The sequence below is a fragment of the Dermochelys coriacea genome, chromosome 10 (genome assembly GCF_009764565.3).
Source record: "Dermochelys coriacea isolate rDerCor1 chromosome 10, rDerCor1.pri.v4, whole genome shotgun sequence".
Classification (NCBI taxonomy): Eukaryota; Metazoa; Chordata; order Testudines; family Dermochelyidae; genus Dermochelys; species Dermochelys coriacea.
The window spans coordinates 79,340,134-79,360,703 of NC_050077.1; the positions used below are offsets into that span (position 1 = coordinate 79,340,134).

At 45.4% G+C, this 20,570-nt stretch overlaps 1 protein-coding gene across 1 annotated transcript in view; it reads right to left on the reverse strand.

Annotated features, from left to right (window-relative positions):
• Positions 1–20,570, reverse strand: part of IGDCC3 (immunoglobulin superfamily DCC subclass member 3) — a 192,784-nt gene that overhangs the window by 44,413 nt on the left and 127,801 nt on the right. Inside the window, exons 6-7 of the mRNA XM_038419930.2 lie at positions 18,993–19,151; positions 4,068–4,233 (exon numbers count right to left, since the gene is read on the reverse strand). Coding sequence (XP_038275858.1) covers positions 4,068–4,233; positions 18,993–19,151 — 325 coding nt within the window. The remainder of the gene's footprint in view (positions 1–4,067; positions 4,234–18,992; positions 19,152–20,570) is intronic.

Consider the following 20,570-nt stretch of genomic DNA (forward strand, 5'->3'; position numbering starts at 1 on the left):
TGTCCACACATGCTGCAGATGCATCTCTAGCTGCAGTGTAGACAGAACCTTAGTTTCTCTGAACAAAAAAATGAGGCGTCATGGTGGATAATCGCTGACCATGAGCTGTCAGTGCAATGCTGTGGCTAAAAGAGCTACTGCGATCCCGGGATGCATAAACAGGGGAATCTCAAGGAGGAGCAGAGAGGTTATTTTACCTGTGTATTTGGCACTGGTGCAACTGCTGCTGGAATGCTGTGTTCAGTTCTGGTGCCCACCATTCAAGAAGGATGTTGGTAAATTGCAGAGAGTTCAGAGAAGAGCCACCAGAATGACTTAAGGGTTAGAAACCCTGCCTCGTAGTGACAGACTCAAGAAGCTAAATCTATTTAGCTTAACAAAGAGAACAAACAACATAAGAACAGCCACACTGGGTCAGACCAAAGGTCCATCTAGCCTAGTATCCCGTCTTCCAACAGTGGCCAATGCCAAGTGCCCCAGAGGGAATGAACAAAACAGGTAATCATCAAGTGATCCATCCCCTGTCGCCCATTCCCAGCTTCTGGCAAACAGAGGCTAGGGACACCATCCTTGTTCATCCTGGCTAATAGCCATTGATGGAGCTATCCTCCATGAACATATCTAGTTCTTTTTTGAACCCTGTTATAGTCTTGGCCTTCACAGCATCCTCTGGCAGGGAGTTCCACAGGTTGACTATGCATTGTGTGAAAAAATACTTTCTTTTGTTTATTTTAAATCTGCTGCCTATTAGGCAGGTTAAAACCTGTAAATATTTACATGAGGAACAAATATTTGATAATGGGCTCTTCCATCTAGCAGAGAAAGATCTAACATGATCCAGTGGCTGGAAGCTAAAACTAGAAAAATTCCAAATGGAAATAAGGTGTAAATTTTTAATGATGAGAATAATTAATCCTTGGAACAATTTAATTCCTCCATCACCGACATTTTTTAAATCGAGACTGGTGTTTTTCTAAAAGATCTGCTCTAGGACTTATTTTGGGGAAGTTCTATGGCCTGTGTTCTACAAGAGGTCAGACAATGGTCCCTTCTGGCCTTGGAATCTATGGATCTCTGTGTCTCACTGCAGTGATCTGTAAAATGGGATTAAGAGTGCTTTCCTTTCTCCCACTCCTTGTCTATTTGGATTGGAAGCTTTCCAGGGCAGGAACTGTCTCTTGTTATGTATCTCTATAGCATCAGGCAAGACCGGGCCTGATCTCAGCCAGCACTGCAATACAACTCATGGAATGTACATATGTGCACAAAGGCACTGTGGGGCCTGGAGTTTTATAAAGACACCTGACTGGGATGAAAACTCCACTTAGGGTAGATAATATCTCACTACCTTTATTCCAACTCACATCCCGCAATCATTTCACAAAGCTTCAAAACAATCAGAAACCTAATGCTAAAAAGCCTCGTTATTATAAAGCTCATGGGCTGCGGGTGGACCCCTGCTTCAGGGAGGCTAGCCCCCTGGCCCTGCCCTTTCCGCATGAAGCCCTGCCCCCCTGCCTACCAGAGCTCCAAGGCCCCCTTGCCCCCGGAGCCCTCCCCCGCCCCCCACAGTTGGAGCCCCAAGCTCCACACACACCCCCTGCAGCCGGAGAAGCCTTGGGCCAGCCCCAGCCACCCCAAGCTGGCCCAAGCCACCGAATGGGAAACATGCCGTGCCTCCCCTCCTGAGACCCCAAGTCGCCTAGTGGGAAAAGCAAAAGTTCTTCCAGAAGAACCTGAGCTTTTTATATGTGCCATGCAGGTTCTGGGGTGGCTGAGGAGGTGGGATCTGCTACTCAGCTTCCCAGGTTCATCAGTCATCTCCCCTGGCCTGTTATTCCTGCCACCCAGTTAAAAACCAAAACCATGGTTCTCCCAGGAAGTAGAAGCTAATGCCACCATAACATTTCGCTGGTGGACAAAGACTGAAGGAAGAGGCTTTTCTCAACCTAGGTTGTGTTAATTGGATTCCTGCATACAGGTAATACAGGTAACAGTTATATCCCACCAGGGACCAGAAAGCTCTGCTGATAATTTAGGTGTATGGCACAGCTACTGAAATTTCATAGTATGTTGTTCCAGGTTATTTCCATAGAAACTGTTCTGTCAACTTGTAATTTTCACACTAAGTGCATCCCACCATATTATTTCTGCAACATAAAAATGACTGTATTTTAGCATGGAAATGCAGTTATTGAGTCCTAGTGGAAAACACTGTATCCCAGTGAGATAAAATGCCTAAATTTAGAGAAAATCTGCTACTGAGCCAATATGATCTCCAACAGGGGTGCCTCCATGAGCATTTGAGCACACAAGGGGTCAAAAGGTACAGATTAAAGTGTGGTTCTAGTCTGGGAACTGACCGTGTAAAAATATCTTTTATTGCACCAACTTTTGCTGGTGAAAGAGACAAGCTTTTGAGTTGCTCAGAGCTCTTCAGAGCTGCTGCTGCTCCCAATATGTAGTCTCTGCTTACTTCAGTGACAGCCTTTTTCTCTGCAGAATCAGTAGAGAGATGGGGGTAGTGTTTTTTCAGACTCATCAGTGTGATTTTAAACAAAGGTCCTGATCCAAAAGAAGCACTTAAGCACATGCTTGACTTTAAGCCCACACATTGGATGCTACAGCTCATGATTCCGTGTTTTGCTGTATCACAGCCTGCGTTCAAACTGCAGACCCACCTTTGCAACTTCACTGCCTTTAAATTATTTCCTCAGTTACACCCATGCCGCTTCTCTGAAGGCAACAAAACCACACCAATGTAGTTGAAGCCAGAATCTGAGAAAAAGGGAGTTGCACAGAGGTCACCGAGGGCAGCAGTTGGCCTACAGCCTCATGATTATGGTAATTACACGCAAGCTGAGAACCCAACTTGGCTCTCAGATCTTGACTGAGTTTACAAGGCTGGTTAGTAAAAATATTTTTTTATTTGTGAACGGAGCAAACATGGGGTCGGAATCATAGAGATGCAGCAAACCTGGGAACCCCCTGATGCAAGTTCCATAAAAAAACCCCACCACTTTTAAAGAAGGCCCTATTATGCTATGAGCTGTGCAGACATTTAAACTGAGGAAGTCCCTACTCTGAAGAGCTTGCCAGACAAAGAGTGGAAGCTGAAAAATACCATTATGCCTTTTTTACAGATGGGGAACTAAGGCTCAGGGAGATTGAGTGACTTCCCACAAGGAGTCAGTGGCAGAGACGGGAACTGAACCCAGATCTCCTGGGTCTACGTCAATGTTTAACTACAAGACCATCTTTCTGGTCTTCTTTAGCTATATAATTAGTTGCTCTATTTTAATAAAGGAAGAAGTGTGTGTTTCTTCCTGTTCCCTGACAATTGGAGCCCTGGTTGTTACTAATAATGGCCCTCAGTTCAGCTTCCTCTTGTAAGGGAGGTCAGAGAGTCTTTCATTACAAGTGTCCCCTTGTTCGGGTTACACATATGAAAGTGACCAGTCTCTTCTGCTCTATCCTCACTCTGAGCTAGCGCTTTCACTCTCCAAAAGCAATCAAGGAACAGAAATGGAAGTGTCTTGGGATCGCTCATTTAACTATTGTCCAGCAGAACATGGGGCGTTTAAGACACAGATACGACAATGCACAGGATAGAGTTTGTCAGCATCTGTCCCAAAAAGTAGCATCACTGCAAAGGCTTGTCAGTCACTGTTACTTAAGGAGTACTTACTTCAACAACCCCAGTCAAAAATGAAGGGATTATACTTTCATAACAAATTAGCCTCAACTGTCTTCTATTCAAAAGGTAATGCACAGGTGAAATTAATTTGCTCTGCTGCCCGTATCGATCCTGGGTCTGCATCTAAATAAATGTCTGCATGGATAGCACACTTCTAAAAATGATTATTTAGAGATTGGTGAAATTCCCAACACATAAGAATTCTGCTCCAATTTACACCAGTGTAATTTATTAAATCGAGTAGCGTTTTACACCTGATTTACACCAATGCAATATCAGATCCTGGAGGTATGTTTCATGTCAGCACTGACCTTTTTGTCTTCCCTCCACCCAACTCAATGAAGCTGAAATCTGTTGCCAGCTGATTTACCTGTTGTTATTCTTCAGTTTGATGTGATCAGTCGGTTCTAGGATCTGCCCGTTCTTCAGCCAGGTGATCTGAGGGGGAGGTTCTCCCTGGGCCAGGCAGGTGAAGATCGCAGTTGTCCCTACAGGTCTGGAAATTGACTGAGGGTGTTGCACAAACTCAGCAGGGGCTGTGAAGGGAAGGAAAGTGAAGCATGAGGAACACTGCCAGGAGCCAATGTTGCCCTGGCACCAAGCCCATTCTAATCACTTGGTGTAAAATAACCTGAGTAGATTTTGTGAGTGTGGTGAAGGCTGACAACAGAAAACCACCACAGTTTATCAGATCCAGAGGTAGCTTGGTAGGTTTGACAGGTGTGTGTTGTCTACAGATAATTATAGATCGTGCTTGCCCATCTGTAACCATGACTGTAACCAACTAAAGAATAGAGCTGGGCTGGTTAATTGGGGAGAAGGAATTTTCAGTAATTGGATAAGCTACTGATGCCAGGTGGGCTAGTCATTTAAAAACACAAGGTCCCCTTCCTGCTCTTTAAGGGACCTGGATGCTTGTTTGTTTACACAGAGATGTGTTATTATATTAGGCTACCCTGAACCACAAAGCTCTGGCTGCTTACCATGGCTTTGCAGCAATGGTACCATGGCTCTGGGCCAGTGATATGCTGGTACAAGGCCCATGTGATGAAGGCTCTTTAAAAATGAATCCTGCACATTAGAAAGGACCTGCTGGAACTTTGTTGATCTGAATGAATTCAAACACAGGGATGAAATACAAAAACCAGAATCACCTCCCTTAATATGTTTTTTTAATATCATGTGCTGGGGAGTGTTGGATTCATTCCTTCTTTCTCCTTGTGATTGATTGTGTAAGTTGTATGAAATGAGCTCTGGTGAAGGTGCCAAATCAGCAGCTCTGCAGTCGCGTTTGAAAGTGTGAGCCCCCAAACATAGTGTGCATCATTCCAGTGCCACTTTCACATCCTTCCATCCCCAGCCCACACACAGCCAGGAATGGCAAATTATACCATAGCTTTGCACTCTACGGGAAGTCCCATGGTTAGAGTGCTGGGCATGGAGTCAGAATTCCTGGGTTCTATTCCCAGCACTGACTTGAAATGTGTCTTTGGGCAAGTCGTCTCTGAGACTCCCTTTACCCACCTTCACAACAAATACCATGCTACCGAACTCGGAGCGACGGCACAAGGTCTACCTAATGTTAGCAAAGAGCTTTCCAATGCTCAAATGCAACATATTACAACAATTCTCTCTCTAAACGGGAGCTCAAGCTCTTCAGCTATACAAATCACTCTGGAAATTGGAGTATGCTGCAGAGTTTTCCCATATACGTGCAAATGGAGTTCAAATGAGCCACATTCATTTCCATCTGCCTGGCTGTGGAGCAATATGGAGTTTGTTAGCGATCAGCATTGCTTCATTCAAAGAGACAAATATTTATGAGAGTTTCCGGCAATACCATTCCAAATATGATTATTTTGTACTGCAGTAACGTGTAAGAGCACCAGTCATGGACCACAGCCCCACTGTGCTAGGGGTTATACATTCATAGAACAAAAAGCTGTTCCTCGCTTCAAAGAACTTCCCATCTATTTATAAAACAAGAGCCAACAGGTGAATCAAGACAGATGGACAAGGGAGCCACAAGGAAACAAGACAGATGAATAAGAGAGTTCATTTCTTTACCCTATACACAGCCAGCCAGAGACGAACATGTGCTCATATACAGTGGTTATCACCCAGAGATCCCAAAGCACTTTATAGAGAAGGGAGAGTATCATTCTTCCCATTTCACAGATGAGGAAACTGAGACACAGAGAGGTGAAGTGACTTGCCCAGAGTCAGCGGCATGTCTTCAGTGGAAACCCAGACACCTGACATCCTCCGCTAGATGATGCTCTCTTAGCGAGCTACAAACGTTTTGGCAGCTACATACAGCATGGTTTTACAATAGTAACATATCAAAAGTTTGGCTGGCCATTCTCTCCTCACCAGATTCCTATTTGCTGCAGGTTCATAGACCAGTAACAGATCAGAGCAGGCCCTGTGTGCCCAAGTCTTCAGCCTGGGACCCAGAACTCCTGGAGGCAGAAGCCAGAACATCTCTGATTGCTACTCAGTTCACAATAGTCACAAACGTTTCTGACTTTTCACTGGATTTTAACAGGAAATGATTTCTCTCCCTCCAAGCAGCTCATCTGAGGCTTAAAATCATTTATCAGAAAAGAGCAATATATTGGGATCCAGAAAGCGGCGCTTGAAATGCATGCCTGAATAGCTGAGTTTACACAAGCAGTTACGCTTCAAAGGGCAAAGCTATAATACACTCCATATTGCTGCTTCTAAGACCCGAATCCAATTGCAATCTCCAGCAGTTCCTAGGAAGACAAACAAACTACAGCCACAGGTCTAATGAATTTATAGCCCAAAGGCACAAAGTGGCTTACTGACATTAAATATTTTTGACAAAAGCTAGGTTATTTAGTAAGGGAGGCTCACTGCACAGGCAGGCATTTTCCAAGCAGAAGATTAGCAGGCATGGCCATGAAAGATGCACATATCCCTTCCTTGCCACACTTACATCACCAGACTTCCAGAAATCTAGGACACAAACAGGCTTCCCTAAGATGTGGCAGCCACAGTGAAATTCACCCCATGTGCAGAGAGACAGCCCAAGGTCCACGATCCACTACGGTCTTGGGGTTATTCGGGAATAGCTACTGATATTTAAATTCACACCCTTTCTTAATCTGAATTAACTTTCAAGCGCAGACCAGCCCTCATTACTTGCACCTAAGCCTTATGTCTTGCACCAATGTAGGGCTGACCCTCTGAAGAGGAGTGAATTTTACCCTGCATGAACATAAAGCCTCTCTCTCTGAAGAGGACTATAATCATGGGATGATCCTGGATTTCTATTGGCTTTGGTGGTTGGTCCAGTGCAGTGGTCGGATAAGAGCAATGTGAATAATAATAATAATGACTAATTCTGATCATTGCTATTACCTGGCTTATATAGCACCCTCTGTAAGCCTTGAAGCACCTTGCAAATTATGTACATACAGGGCCTGTTTTTCAGTGCATGCCTCCAATTGTGTGAGTACACATAAATGTATGCACAAAACTTTGCCACCACAAAATCAGAGACTGGATTGCAGCCTGGCTGAAAAAAATCACACCCCACGGGGTTCATTTCACCCATCTGCCTTGCAGGATGCAGGGACGAAAGTTAGGCCACTGGTCTTTTGTGATTTTCTCCCCACCCATTCCCATTTCCAATCAAATTCAGATAGAGGGACCCCTCCCTGTAACATTGTTTGGCTGGTTTCAGAGTAGCAGCCGTGTTAGTCTGTATTCGCAAAAAGAAAAGGAGTACTTGTGGCACCTTAGAGACTAACAAATTTATTAGAGCATAAGCTTTCGTGAGCTACAGCTCACTTCATCGGATGTATTTGGTGGAAAAAACAGAGGAGAGATTTATATACACACACAGAGAACATGAAACAATGGGTTTATCATACACACTGTAAGAAGAGTGATCACTTAAGATAAGCGATCACCAGCAGCGGGGGGGCGGGGGGCGGAAAGGAGGAAAACCTTTCATGGTGACAAGCAAGGTAGGCTATTTCCAGCAGTTAACAAGAATATCTGAGGAACAGTGGGGGGTGGGGTGGAGGAGAGAAATAACATGGGGAAATAGTTTTACTTTGTGTAATGACTCATCCATTCCCAGTCTCTATTCAAGCCTAAGTTAATTGTATCCAGTTTGCAAATTAATTCCAATTCAGCAGTCTCTTGTTGGAGTCTGTTTTTGAAGCTTTTTTGTTGAAGGATAGCCACTCTTAGGTCTGTAATCGAGTGACCAGAGAGATTGAAGTGTTCTCCAACTGGTTTTTGAAAGTTATAATTCTTGACGTCTGATTTGTGTCCATTCATTCTTTTACGTAGAGACTGTCCAGTTTGGCCAATGTACATGGCAGAGGGGCATTGCTGGCACATGATGGCATATATCACATTGGTAGATGCGCAGGTGAACGAGCCTCTGATAGTGTGGCTGATGTGATTAGGCCCTATGATGGTGTCCCCTGAATAGATATGTGGACAGAGTTGGCAACGGGCTTTGTTGCAAGGATAGGTTCCTGGGTTAGTGGTTCTGTTGTGTGGTGTGTGGTTGCTGGTGAGTATTTGCTTCAGATTCGGGGGCTGTCTGTAAGCAAGGACTGGCCTGTCTCCCAAGATTTGTGAGAGTGATGGGCCATCCTTCAGGATAGGTTGTAGATCCTTGATGATGCGTTGGAGAGGTTTTAGTTGGGGGCTGAAGGTGATGGCTAGTGGCGTTCTGTTATTTTCTTTGTTGGGTCTGTCCTGTAGTAGGTGACTTCTGGGTACTCTTCTGGCTCTGTCAATCTGTTTCTTTGGGAATTGCTCAAATTCTAAGGGGATGGTAGCGATTATAAAAAGCAGATTAGCTAGATAGATTCTGGGCTGTTTGTTCTTTACTGACTCAGATGGAAAACAGTCTTCTGGGCCTGTACAGAACAGGTCCTTCCCTGCTTAACTAGCAGTACGCAATTAGAGTGCAGCCTGAGGTGAAATGGCTCCATGACACCTCTGAAGTATCCCCGCGCAGGTGACATCACTGCAGAAGACCAAGAACTCTCCAACCTTGGGAAATCTGATTCCGGAGCAGCCTGTTAAAAGTCTTATTTCAAATAGATGTTTGCCAGTTATTTAGACAGAGGCAGGAGGAGCACGCTGCATTCCTGTCTGGGAAATAATTTGTTCAAATGCCATATTTCCATGCAAATGAAGGAGTGACATGACTTCCGCCTCATTTTACAAATCGGCTTGAGGCCTCTATGCAAAAGGAGGGAAAGAGAGAAGGAAAATAATTCTGCTAACAGAGACTGGCACCAACAAGGTGGGTATGTTAACATGGTGCCTCCCGAGAGCCAGCAGTGACCACAATACACATAACGAGACTGTTCATGAGATGAAAACATTGGTGGTTTGTTCCCTTGCAAGAACGATCAGTCTCGTGAAGGTTCATTAAGTGTCCCCTCATGAGAGGAAAAGTCTAAAGGCTGGGTCCAACTCTCCTTTCCCACCAAGTAAATCCTATACACCCAGACAGCTCCATTTTCTCCACTGGAGCTACTTCAGAGTTACGCTAGCATAACCAAGGAGAGAGCCGCACGGCCACCCTTGTGTGTGTATTTGACATCTGGTATAGACTCTGCAGGGGATTTTTTAAAAAGCCAACCCCCACTCCTTTCACAATCAAAGCTGTACGAGAAAATGGCATCCTGACTGCGGCTCCAAGGCCAAAGCAAGCTAAAGGTATTGACACTGAAGAGCAATGTCATAAAGATGGCAAACCCTGAGAGCGGCAATACAAAAAAACCCACTGAAGAGAATCATAGAATATCAGGGTTGGAAGGGACCTCAGGAGAACATCTAGTCCAGCCCCCTGCTCAAAGCAGGATCAATCCCCAACTAAATCATCCAATCCCCAACTAAATCATCCAACTAAATATTCCTCACAAGAGACCTGCTCTTTCATTTTTAATAATCAAAGAGAAGTGGAGCATTGTCAACTTGACTTATGCGAGCAGTAGGGGGTGTTCCACTGACGGAGTTCATAGTCAGGCTAGTTTTTCAGGAGCCGGAGACTAATAATGAACCTAATCTTAGAAACCTACTGGACACATATTCCTAAAACCTCCTGCTGAAACTTCCCTGGATTCCAATCAATGGGTTTTCTCTCCCCCCACCCCAACTTTTTCATCTCCTAGACAAAGTTAACTTTTAAATTAAATTAAAATGGAGGATGATTTTGGTAGAAGAATGACAAACAGAAAGGGGGGGGAACCCTGTTCCCTGCAGGAAGTGATGGCTTTGCATTGCTTAACTGGTGTACAGTGAGACCGTGACATGGTGGGGACCTAATTTTCAAGTGGTGACTTAACCTTCCCTCGCCTTTGTGCTGGTGCAATTTTGCAAGCACAATTATTCTGCAAGCAGTTCGATGCCCACCCGCTTTCGTCAGGAGCCTGCAGATCATTTTGCCCTCAATGCTGCAGGTGCGCTAAAAGGCACTGAATGAGGACACAGACATCTTCCAACTCCATTCATACTGTTTCATTAAACCCCTGCCACTTGGCTGGTTGCCTTTACCCCCCAAAAACCTGAACCCGCTAGTTGTTCAAGGGAAAACATCTTTTAACCAGGAAAGAAGCCATCCAGCGAACACTTCTGGAGTCACTCTCTCTTCTCATTCTCTCTCATTAGCTGGTGTCAAGAGGGAGTAATTGGGACACTGTCGTATTTTACTCCAGGGTAACCAAACGTATAGCTGTGTCCACTGGCACTGAGCCAGGGACGCTATTCACCATTCAAAAACCCATCCCCTTGGATTCAGCATGGCCCCGCTCTGCTCTGCTGTTTCACTAAACGAAACCAGATCAAGCACCAGACTCCAGGTTTCACTTGCTTAAAATCTCCAGAGAAGGAACAGGATGCACCCAACATCGGCAGCCTCCCACCCCCTTCTCTTCCCATTGCCTCTGCCTGAGTGCACCTCTGGGACCGACTCCTGCCTCTCCACCGCCCCTGCTCCCCGTGAAACAGTCCTTACTGGCTGGCATCGCAAGGCTCCTATTGCAACCTCCTGCTTGCTGCTGAACAACATAAGGCCGAATTCTGGCTCTTGCACTGGGAAGGGAAGGGGTGTGGTGCTGCGGTGGCCAAGTGGAGCCAGCCTGGAACTTTTCGCCTGCATAGGCCAGACCAGGCAGAATGTCACAGGGGGAGCTGGGTGAATGCATTTAGCAGCAGCACTTACTGCTGCCTTTAAAAGGTGATACGTGCGCTCCCCAGTTACTGCCAGTCACTAGCAGCCGTGGGATCAGGTATGGGACAGGAAGACTTGGCCTGGCCAAGCCCCCTGGGGCCCTTAGAAAGATGCTGGGCATGGTGGCGAGGAGCGGGCAAAGCAGCACTCTGCCCAGGCCCCAGACAGGTGCAGCAGAGGTCCCTGTGCCTCCTCTCACACACAGGGCAGATCAGAATTCAGGCCACCGCGTGCAACACCTGACATAGCATCTCTGCTAAACTATGCCTAAAATGATACAGCCTGTGTAGCTAACTAATGTGATCAGAGGAATGTTTTGAGGCAAGCACTATCAGATACACACATTCAGTACCTCTGTATTTGCTACAGAAAGCAGGCAAAACCGTTCGCACAGAAGGGGGGCAAAGGCTCAGGTGGAGGGTCTGATGGGGAAAAAGTTGAGTTGTTACTGCAGTAAATTGTTAATACCATAACCCTGTGTTTTTCAAGCAGCAGGGCTGCTGATATGCTTTAGTGGGCTGGACCAGCTTATGTCAGGGGACGGGCAAGTGCAAGTGTGGGGAAGAAAAAAGAAAAGGAGTACTTGTGGCACCTTAGAGACTAACAAATTTATTAGAGCATAAGCTTTCGTGAGCTACAGCTCACTTCATCGGATGCATTTGGTGGAAAAAACAGAGGGGAGATTTATATACACACACAGAGAACATGAAAAAATGGGTTTATCATACACACTGTAAGGAGAGTGATCACTTAAGATAAGCCATCACCAGCAGCAGTGGGGGGAAGGAGGAAAACCTTTCATGGTGACAAGCAAGGTAGGCTATTTCCAGCAGTTAACAAGAATATCTGAGGAACAGTGGGGCGTGGGGTGGGGTGGGGGGGAGAAATAACATGGGGAAATAGTTTTACTTTGTGTAATGACTCATCCATTCCCAGTCTCTATTCAAGCCTAAGTTAATTGTATCCAGTTTGCAAATTAATTCCAATTCAGCAGTCTCTCGTTGGAGTCTGTTTTTGAAGCTTTTTTGTTGAAGGATAGCCACTCTCAGGTCTGTAATCGAGTGACCAGAGAGATTGAAGTGTTCTCCAACTGGTTTTTGAATGTTATAATTCTTGACGTCTGATTTGTGTCCATTCATTCTTTTACGTAGAGACTGTCCAGTTTGGCCAATGTACATGGCAGAGGGGCATTGCTGGCACAGATCACATTGGTAGATGCGCAGATGAACAAGCCTCTGATAGTATGGCTGATGTGATTAGGCCCTATGATGGTATCCCCTGAATAGATATGTGGACAGAGTTGGCAACGGGCTTTGTTGCAAGGATAGGCTCCTGGGTTAGTGGCTCTGTTGTGTGGTGTGTGGTTGCTGGTATTTGCTTCAGATTGGGGGGCTGTCTGTAAGCAAGGACTGGCCTGTCTCCCAAGATCTGTGAGAGTGATGGGTCGTCCTTCAGGATAGGTTGTAGATCCTTGATGATACGTTGGAGAGGTTTTAGTTGGGGGCTGAAGGTGATGGCTAATGGCGTTCTGTTATTTTCTTTGTTGGGCCTGTCCTGTAGTAGGTGACTTCTGGGTACTCTTCTGGCTCTGTCAATCTGTTTCTTCACTTCAGCAGGTGGGTATTGTAGTTGTAGGAATGCATGATAGAGATCTTGTAGGTGTTTGTCTCTGTCTGAGGGGTTGGTTGCCTTTTTTTGGTTTAGGATGTAGCAGAATTCAGTGCTTAACAGACTGGGAATTCCCAATGGGGGAGCTCCAAACACTTAAGAAAACAGATAAGATTGTTTTGTCCCATCCACAGATTAGGAAGAGGCCTGATTTCTCTGGAAGGTCACTTGGCCCTTCCCTTCCCCAATAGTTAACGTGTTGCCAATAAGCATCTACTGAATATTTTTCTTTCTTTGCTGGGTTTAGGAGAAGAAGGTGGACAGTTTGAAACACCTTGCATATTCCCACTCTCCTTACCCTACCCACACCAGCATCTTTCTGTTCCAGGCTATCCATCCCCCTTTGTCATTCATAATGGATGGATCATCTTATGGATGCTTACTTCACCTGAGAGGAGGTTCACTCGCCCAAATGCCTCCATTCCCTCCACCTTAACACAACAAAAGGCCATAGCGGGGAGAAAACCAGAAACCCATTTCACCCGGATCCACAGCTATATTTAAGGTGGTAACATCAAACTCAGGGTGAGGAAACCCGGGCACATCTCAGCTCTTGTTTGTTTGAAGTGCAGTGAGCGGATAGAAAGCTTGATTATCCAGGATATAATAAGAGGCAGGGAAGAGATCATACGGTTTTAATGACTATTTAAAGGCGTGACATATGTATCAAAAAGCAATAAAGCTTAATACCATCTTCAGAAATGTTTAAACAAATGCACTAATCAGTTTGGCTGGGCCTAGCTATGCTGCATCGTGATGTGATGAAGATCTATGGCACGCTGTATCGATCCCCGGGGGAATGTCCTGTCTCATCAGCAGGTACTCACACCAAGCTAAGCATGAAACGGCCATTATTGTTATTTGTTTCTAAGTATTTTGGGTGTCCTGGAGCGTGAAGTCGTCTGGGCCTGACTTTCTCAGGTGCTGAGCACCCTCAGCTCCAACTGAAGCCAACGGGAGCTGGAGATGTGCAGCCGCTCTGATAATCCACCCCCTTAGCATCACAAGAGGTGCCATGCATCATATGCAGTGATAGGGCAAGTTTCCCTACACTGCCATTATCTACATGCCTAAATGGAGGGACTGCATCTAGCTGGGACATGAAAGTTCAGTCCCAGGGCCCGTTCAGGCCTTGATCTCTCGGCTGAGATGGCCAACAGGGAGTCATTAGTCACAACTGTGGTCAAACCGGTCAGAGACGGTCTAGGTATACTTGGTCCTGCCTCATAGTGGAGGGATGGACTAGCTCAGGAGTTCTCAGGGGGTTTTCTTTCTGAGGCCCCACAACATGCTATAAAAACACCACCACCCACCTGTGCCACAACAACTGGTTTTCTGCACATAAAAGCCAGGGCCAGTGTTAGGGGTTAGCAAGCAGGGCAGTTGCCCGGGGCCCCACACCACAGGGGCTCCCGGGAAGCTACATTGCTCAGGCTTCGGCTTCAGCCCCGGGTGGTGGGGATAGGGGCCCTGGGCTTAAGGCTCTTTCGGTGGGGCTTCGGCTTTCTACTGTGGGCCCCAGAGAGTACTGGCCCTGCTTGGCGGCCCCCCTGAAACCTGCTTTCGGCCCCCCATGGCACCCTGGACCCCTGGTTGAGAACCTCTGGATTAGATCATCTCTTGAGGTCCCTTCCAGCCCTCCATTTCTATGATTCCATATTACTGGGACTTGGACCCCCCCCGCCAAATTCATTTCATGCAGGTTCAAACAGTCATAAGATGGTTAACAGCTATAATAGCCTACTTTACTAGGCAGGCTTTGAATTATGGATCTACAGTAGGAGCATGTGTGCCCATTTTATGTACCTACATACTGACCTGAGTATCCGTAATGCAGGATGTGGACATCACACTAAGGGGCAAAAATTTGAAAATTGGGCCCAGAGTTTTAATATCGAAACAGAGGCTGAACTTCAAAAGTCCACTTGAGGGAGAACTGTGGGGAAACAGCACATGTTTGGTCAAAACATGACACATGACTTTTATGAGAGATCGGCTAATAATCCAAAGTAAAATTCTGCTTCCACTGAGCACCGAGGCTGAGAATCTGTATGGATACTGACACAGCACGTGTCCAAGGAACACTGGAGAGGAAAAAGAGGGCAGAGTATCTCCAACTTTGGGGAGTTTCAAAAGTCAAACCCTGATCTGAAATTTGCAAATGTCCCTTTTTCAATGGAGCTGATCCAACAGCTGGTGAAGTCAATAAGAATCTTTTCATGGTGAGATCCTGAACACATTTTTATGGCATAAATTTAGGGTGTAAATGCTAAGAGCTCCTTAGCTAGGGCAAACAACTGTAGCAATGCAAATGCCAAGAATTCCAACACATAACACAGTAACTGCAGCACATCTATGAATTAATTCTAACCTGGAGCCTGATCCTGCATCCCACGCTAACGAAATCAACAGAATGGCTCACATGAGAGTATGAGCTGTAGAATCCACTGTACAAAAGAACAAAACCCATTTCTGAAAGCGGAGAACAGAGATATGAGGCAGTGATTGCCAGAAAGAGCCTTCTAAAATGTGTTCTCAAGATGGACAGTCATTTGTGAGATGGGATCTCATTTTTCTCCATAGCTTTCAGGAGGCAATGAAGCATGGAGTGGAGAACACTGTGACCATCTGGCCATTCAGAGCCCATCAGTTTGTTATGACACCAAACACATAATAAAGCACAATAGATCGTACAGGAGATAGAGAAAGAGAGGGCTTTGATTTAGTTTCTTTACTGTCACTGACCCCTTCGCTTCCCCCATCCATCCCACACAAACACCCTCCATTTTGTATTTAGACACTGCCTGCTTTTAAAACAGCCCCTCACAAGACTTTCACTTGTAACATGGCACAACGTGATATTCAAAGGTCTGTGTTAGGATCCCAGAAGAAAACGGAAACTTTTCTGTGTAGGGACTTAACAAAGGAGATCAAAGAACTCTAAATGGATAGGGGAGGGCAGTGAGAGAGAGAGTGAGAGAGATTGAGACCCTAACCTTTGAAGGCAGGAAAAGTCCCAGGAGGATAATAAAATGGTATTAGCCGATCTAAAAGGGAGATTAAAATGAGAAAGATAATTATCACTGAAATAGAATAAGTGTTCAAATAGAGAGTGAAGACATCAAATGTGAAGATCTCAGCCCAACCTACAGCCAAGAATTTCATTAAGATCTTTGGGACGCAGCATTACTTAGTGACTGAAACTGAGTAATGGGAGTCAGGACTCCTGGGTTCTCTTCCAAACTCTTCCACGGACTTATTGTGCGACACTAGGCAAATCACATTAACCTCTTTTTGTCTCAGTTTCCCCACCTATAAAATGTGGACAAGAATGCCTTCTTCACAGGGTATTGCAAAGGTTAACTGATTTATGTCTGGAAAGCATGGTGAGAGCCTCACGGAACAGGAATGAAAGTATTATTTATTAGCACCTTGAAAGATCGTGCTGTGGGGACTTGGGCATTGTTTTGGAGGCCCAGCACTTCTGCAGAGCTCCTCCCAAATCATTCAGACTCTTGTTTCATTGTTATTGGTTTTCCCCCTTAATCTGTTAATTTACACCTTTGATACCTTGATAAAGCTAAACCCCACAGTCTCTATAGTTCACTCTGGGCAGTTTCTTATGCTCAAATAAATTTGTTAGTCTCGAAGGTGCCACAAGGACTCTTCTTTGTTTTTGCTGATACAGACTAACACGGCCACCCCTCTGAAAACAATGACTTGAAGCTCTGAGTGGGAAAACTCAGACAATACAGAGTTCAGATAAAGCAGAAGCTGCTGGCAGTGAAAGTAGTTGACCACACTGAGGGCACAAACTCTGTTGCCAATGGAAGTTTTGCCACTGGCTTCCACAAGGGAAGGATTCGGCCCTTGGAAAGAGACTACACACTCAATCGGATGACCCTTGCTGTACCTCTGAATTCCAAACAGTTCCCAGATACAACTCAGCTAGCAACAGTCAGAGCAGGACACCCCTTCTATGTCTGCACAGAGAAGCAGTCGCCAGCTCCTCATATTCATAGACCTTTTTGATCTTCTAGTTCTTAATGGAAAAGCATTTGCTCCATGACAAGGAGGCTGTCCCCAATGGCTGTGACAGCACTTTCATTAGAAACCTAGGAACTGATCCTCCTCTCAGTTACACCAGTGTAACTCTAGAGTAACCCCAATGGAAGTCAGTAGAGTAACTCTGGATTTACAGCAGCATATCTGAAATCAGAATCTGAACCCATGTCTTCACAGATGTGATTTTAAACCCTGCCTCTTTGTAATTAGTTTGGCTATGTAACAGCTTCCTTATTCCTTTTCCTTATCATGTTGTTGCTAAAGAGGAAGCCATCAGCAATACGGAAAGCTTTTAATTTTGCAACTTTCATGAAGATTTTTAAACTAGCTGCATTTTTTTAAAACTTCCCTTGTCTGCTCCCCAACCACGTTTGGTTCAATAGCCTTTACCACATGCATACTCTTGGAAAAGATCTCCTACCAGATGCAAAGTACTTTTAAATTGCTTTTCTTCCACTCCCCCATACCATCCCAATCCAGGGGCTTTAGACTCTGTAGCTGCATCTGGCTGCATTCCAGGCAGTTGCTGATTTACTGCTCCAAAACCTGAATCTGCCTTACTCCTGCTATGAATTATTAGCGGCGCTTTTATTCAGCACCTTTAACTTTCAAGATGAATGGAGAGCATCCCTTGTGTCTATCTTGGAGTGTGCAAGCGGAGGAAACGTGTCATACAAAGAAATCTGACCTTACAGCCGCTCTCAATTATGTTGTGCTATAGAAGTAAATGCTTAATGCCAGGGTTCCCAAACTTTTCCACTGTGTGGGCCACATCTTAATAGGGAGATCGCTGTGTGACCCCCTTCCATTCCCGCTGGCAATGGTATAACATCCCAGTGGCAACTACAGCAATTGCTTACAGGCAGGGGATTTCACATACTTTCAGCTTCTTTTAGTGTGATTTAGCAGCTCGGAACAAAAAGGAGGCCAGTACCATGTGACCTAAGTATTTTCCATAGATCAGCACTGGAAGGAATACACGTATTGAGTGATCAGGAGTTTTAGAGCTGATATCACTTCTGCAGTGGTAGCAAGAGATACAGCTATGAACCCAGCATGTGATTCTCGGTAACTGATAGGTGAGCATCACCGGGGAAGGAGAGCACTTTCCCTGTCACTAGCATGAAAGGTTAAATTAGCCCACTCCGGCAAGAGATGCATAATTTGAGATTCAGGATATCATCAGTCAACAGTTAATGAGTGAACTGATGAGAGAGTGAGATGCTGTAAGTGGACAAGCCTGAGGAGGAGGTGAGTGCCTGTAATCAGGGGAGGATTATTACCATTCAGCTCCACCCTGCCAGCTGTGTTGTCTTTCTAAACACTTGCCTGGCTCCTTTCACCATGGAGACTGGTGGCTCCGTGAGTTTTGGAGCGCCTGGTTCTGGCTGCTAGCTGGAAGGCCCATGAGAAGTGGCCCTGTCAGGACTATTGCTGTGGGCCAATGGTGGAACTTGCATTTCCCTGGCACTGACAATACGGGGAATGTCACAGGTGACTTTTTAAAAGGGCTCAACTTCGAATCTTTCGTGGGTGGCTCAGACTCATCATCTGTTGCCGGAGTCCATCATGGTGGGTCCTCTGCCCACTGACCGTCCGGAACCAGAGTTTTGTCTTAAAGTCTTAACTGTACAAAATAAAAGTCATGCTGGTGAAAGATGCGCTGGTGAGCGAGCTCTGTTATCTGCAGAGAACGGGTATAACACAGCATCACTACAAGCTTCCTCCACGACACCTTATTAGTGGGCCTCAACCCTGCCCTGCGGGGACCACTGGTCAAGGGGAGAAAGTAAATCAATCTCCAGGCCCATTCAGCCTTTAGGCTCCCTGCTGGTCCTTTAAGACGGGTGCTAACTAATGGCAGGTGAGTTTTGTGATCACGAGAACTGGATGGAGGCATTTCAACCTGTTTCACAAAGGCAACAGAAGAACCACTGGACATTAATGACTTCCGTTCTCTACTGACCTGGCTGGATACAAACGAACGAGGGATGCCGAACGGAAAGGCTTTGTGTCCCATGATCATTCTCAGCTCAGGCACACAGGCATGTACTAGCTCTGCTCGAGGTAGCTCCTAAAAATGGCACTGGCCACAGCAGCATGGACAGTGACCCAGGCTAGCCATGTGAGTACCTACCTAGGGGACTGGGGAGAATTGTACTTCTAAAAAAAAAAACTTTCCTCTCTTCATGAACATGCAATGCAAAGAACGTCTAGGAAAAACTGAACCAGTACCAGTTAAGGGCCAGATCTTTACACAGGGCTAGGAAGAGGTGAAGAAAATAGCTAAATGGGTGTAATTATCCAATAGTACCCTGGTTATCTTACCTTGTACGACTAGCCTTCCCTGGGCAGTTCTCCGCACTCTAGTGCCGGGTTTGTTAGCAGCACACACGTATATCCCAGAATGCTGCACAGTGAGGTCAGAAATCATTAAGTTTCCTGTCCCCAGCACCTGAATTCCTTCTACGCCAATGGGACGGCCATCTGGAAGAGGAAATGAGACAAAATTACTTAATGTACCTTTAAGCTGAACTCTCTGGCCCACAGCGAGGGGAGTTAGTCCTGAGTCTCAATCAAGGGGAGTCCTTCCATTGACTTCAGTGAGTTTTAGCTCCTGCCCTCCACAGTGCAACTCAAACTATGCACGTGACATGTGGAAAAAGCCAGTCCAAGAGCCCCAACTAAGACTTTGCCCCCAATTACAACATGTTTCATTAGTATCAGGCCATTGCATTTTATTGTTCTATTGGCTGGTGTTTTAAGACTCCGTGCCTGACAAACACAGCTCTAAATCAGCACTAGCTCGTTCCAGGGTGTTTGAGTGGAGAGCCGGGTGGTTATTGCTGGAGGAGCTGCCCTTTCATCAGATGTGAAACTGAAATCCTGTTTCCTTCTTGCATCTGTGTTTAGAAAGAAAGTTAAAAGCCCTACAGAACCAAAAAATAAAGGCCCAGCATTGGGGTTCCTAGCACCTGAACACAACACTCCCTCTTCAAATATTTGTTCCTTTCAGTAGCAAAACAGTTTGCACGTTGTGCTTTAAAGGTGTATTGAGATATTAAGGAAAAAGGTTCCAGAGTAGCAGCCGTGTTAATCTGTATCCACAAAAAGAACAAGAGGACTTGTGGCACCTTGGAGACTAACAAATTTCTTTGAGCATAAGCTTTCATGAGCCACAGCTCACTTCATCGGATGCTGTAGCTCACGAAAGCTTATGCTCAAATAAATTTGTTAGTCTCTAAGGTGCCACAAGTCCTCCTTTTCTTTTTAAGAAAAAAGGAAAATTTAGGCTCACTATTAAGGAAAAATTCCTGCCACTGATTATATTAGGCTGTGGCATAGTCTCCCCCTGGAAGTAGTGGAAGTCCAATAAAGACTTTAAACATTCTGTAGAGAACAATCATTCACTGGCCGGGGATCAGCTAGATGAGACAGTTATTTTCCGTTTCTATTGCTCAATCCCAAGATGCTGTGCACCTGCAATTACCATTGATTTGGCCCTCTGATTCTAGGGTTGGCTTTACTCCAGTCAGATGCATAATTACCAAGTTGTCTTAATCACAAGGAGCCTTCTACCAAAGGGACCGCGAACGGTACTGCTTGCAAACATTCACGGCTCTGTGGAACAGTCATTCCAGTGTCAATATCTACTGTAATCCAACGATGGGAAATGTATAGGCCAATCGGTGTGGAAATGAAGTTGTTGACATTCCAGATGTAGCTGGGTCACCACAGTCAAGCAGCTGAGACACCTTATAATTTTTATCTTTGCTATTGGTCTTCATGCTTCAGGCAATAAACTGATTAGCAGCTGGGGTCAGGAAGAAAATTCCTTCTGTAGAATAGTAGCGCATAATGAAGAGCTTTTATGGGGGTTTTATCCTGCCTGTGAAGAATCCAGAG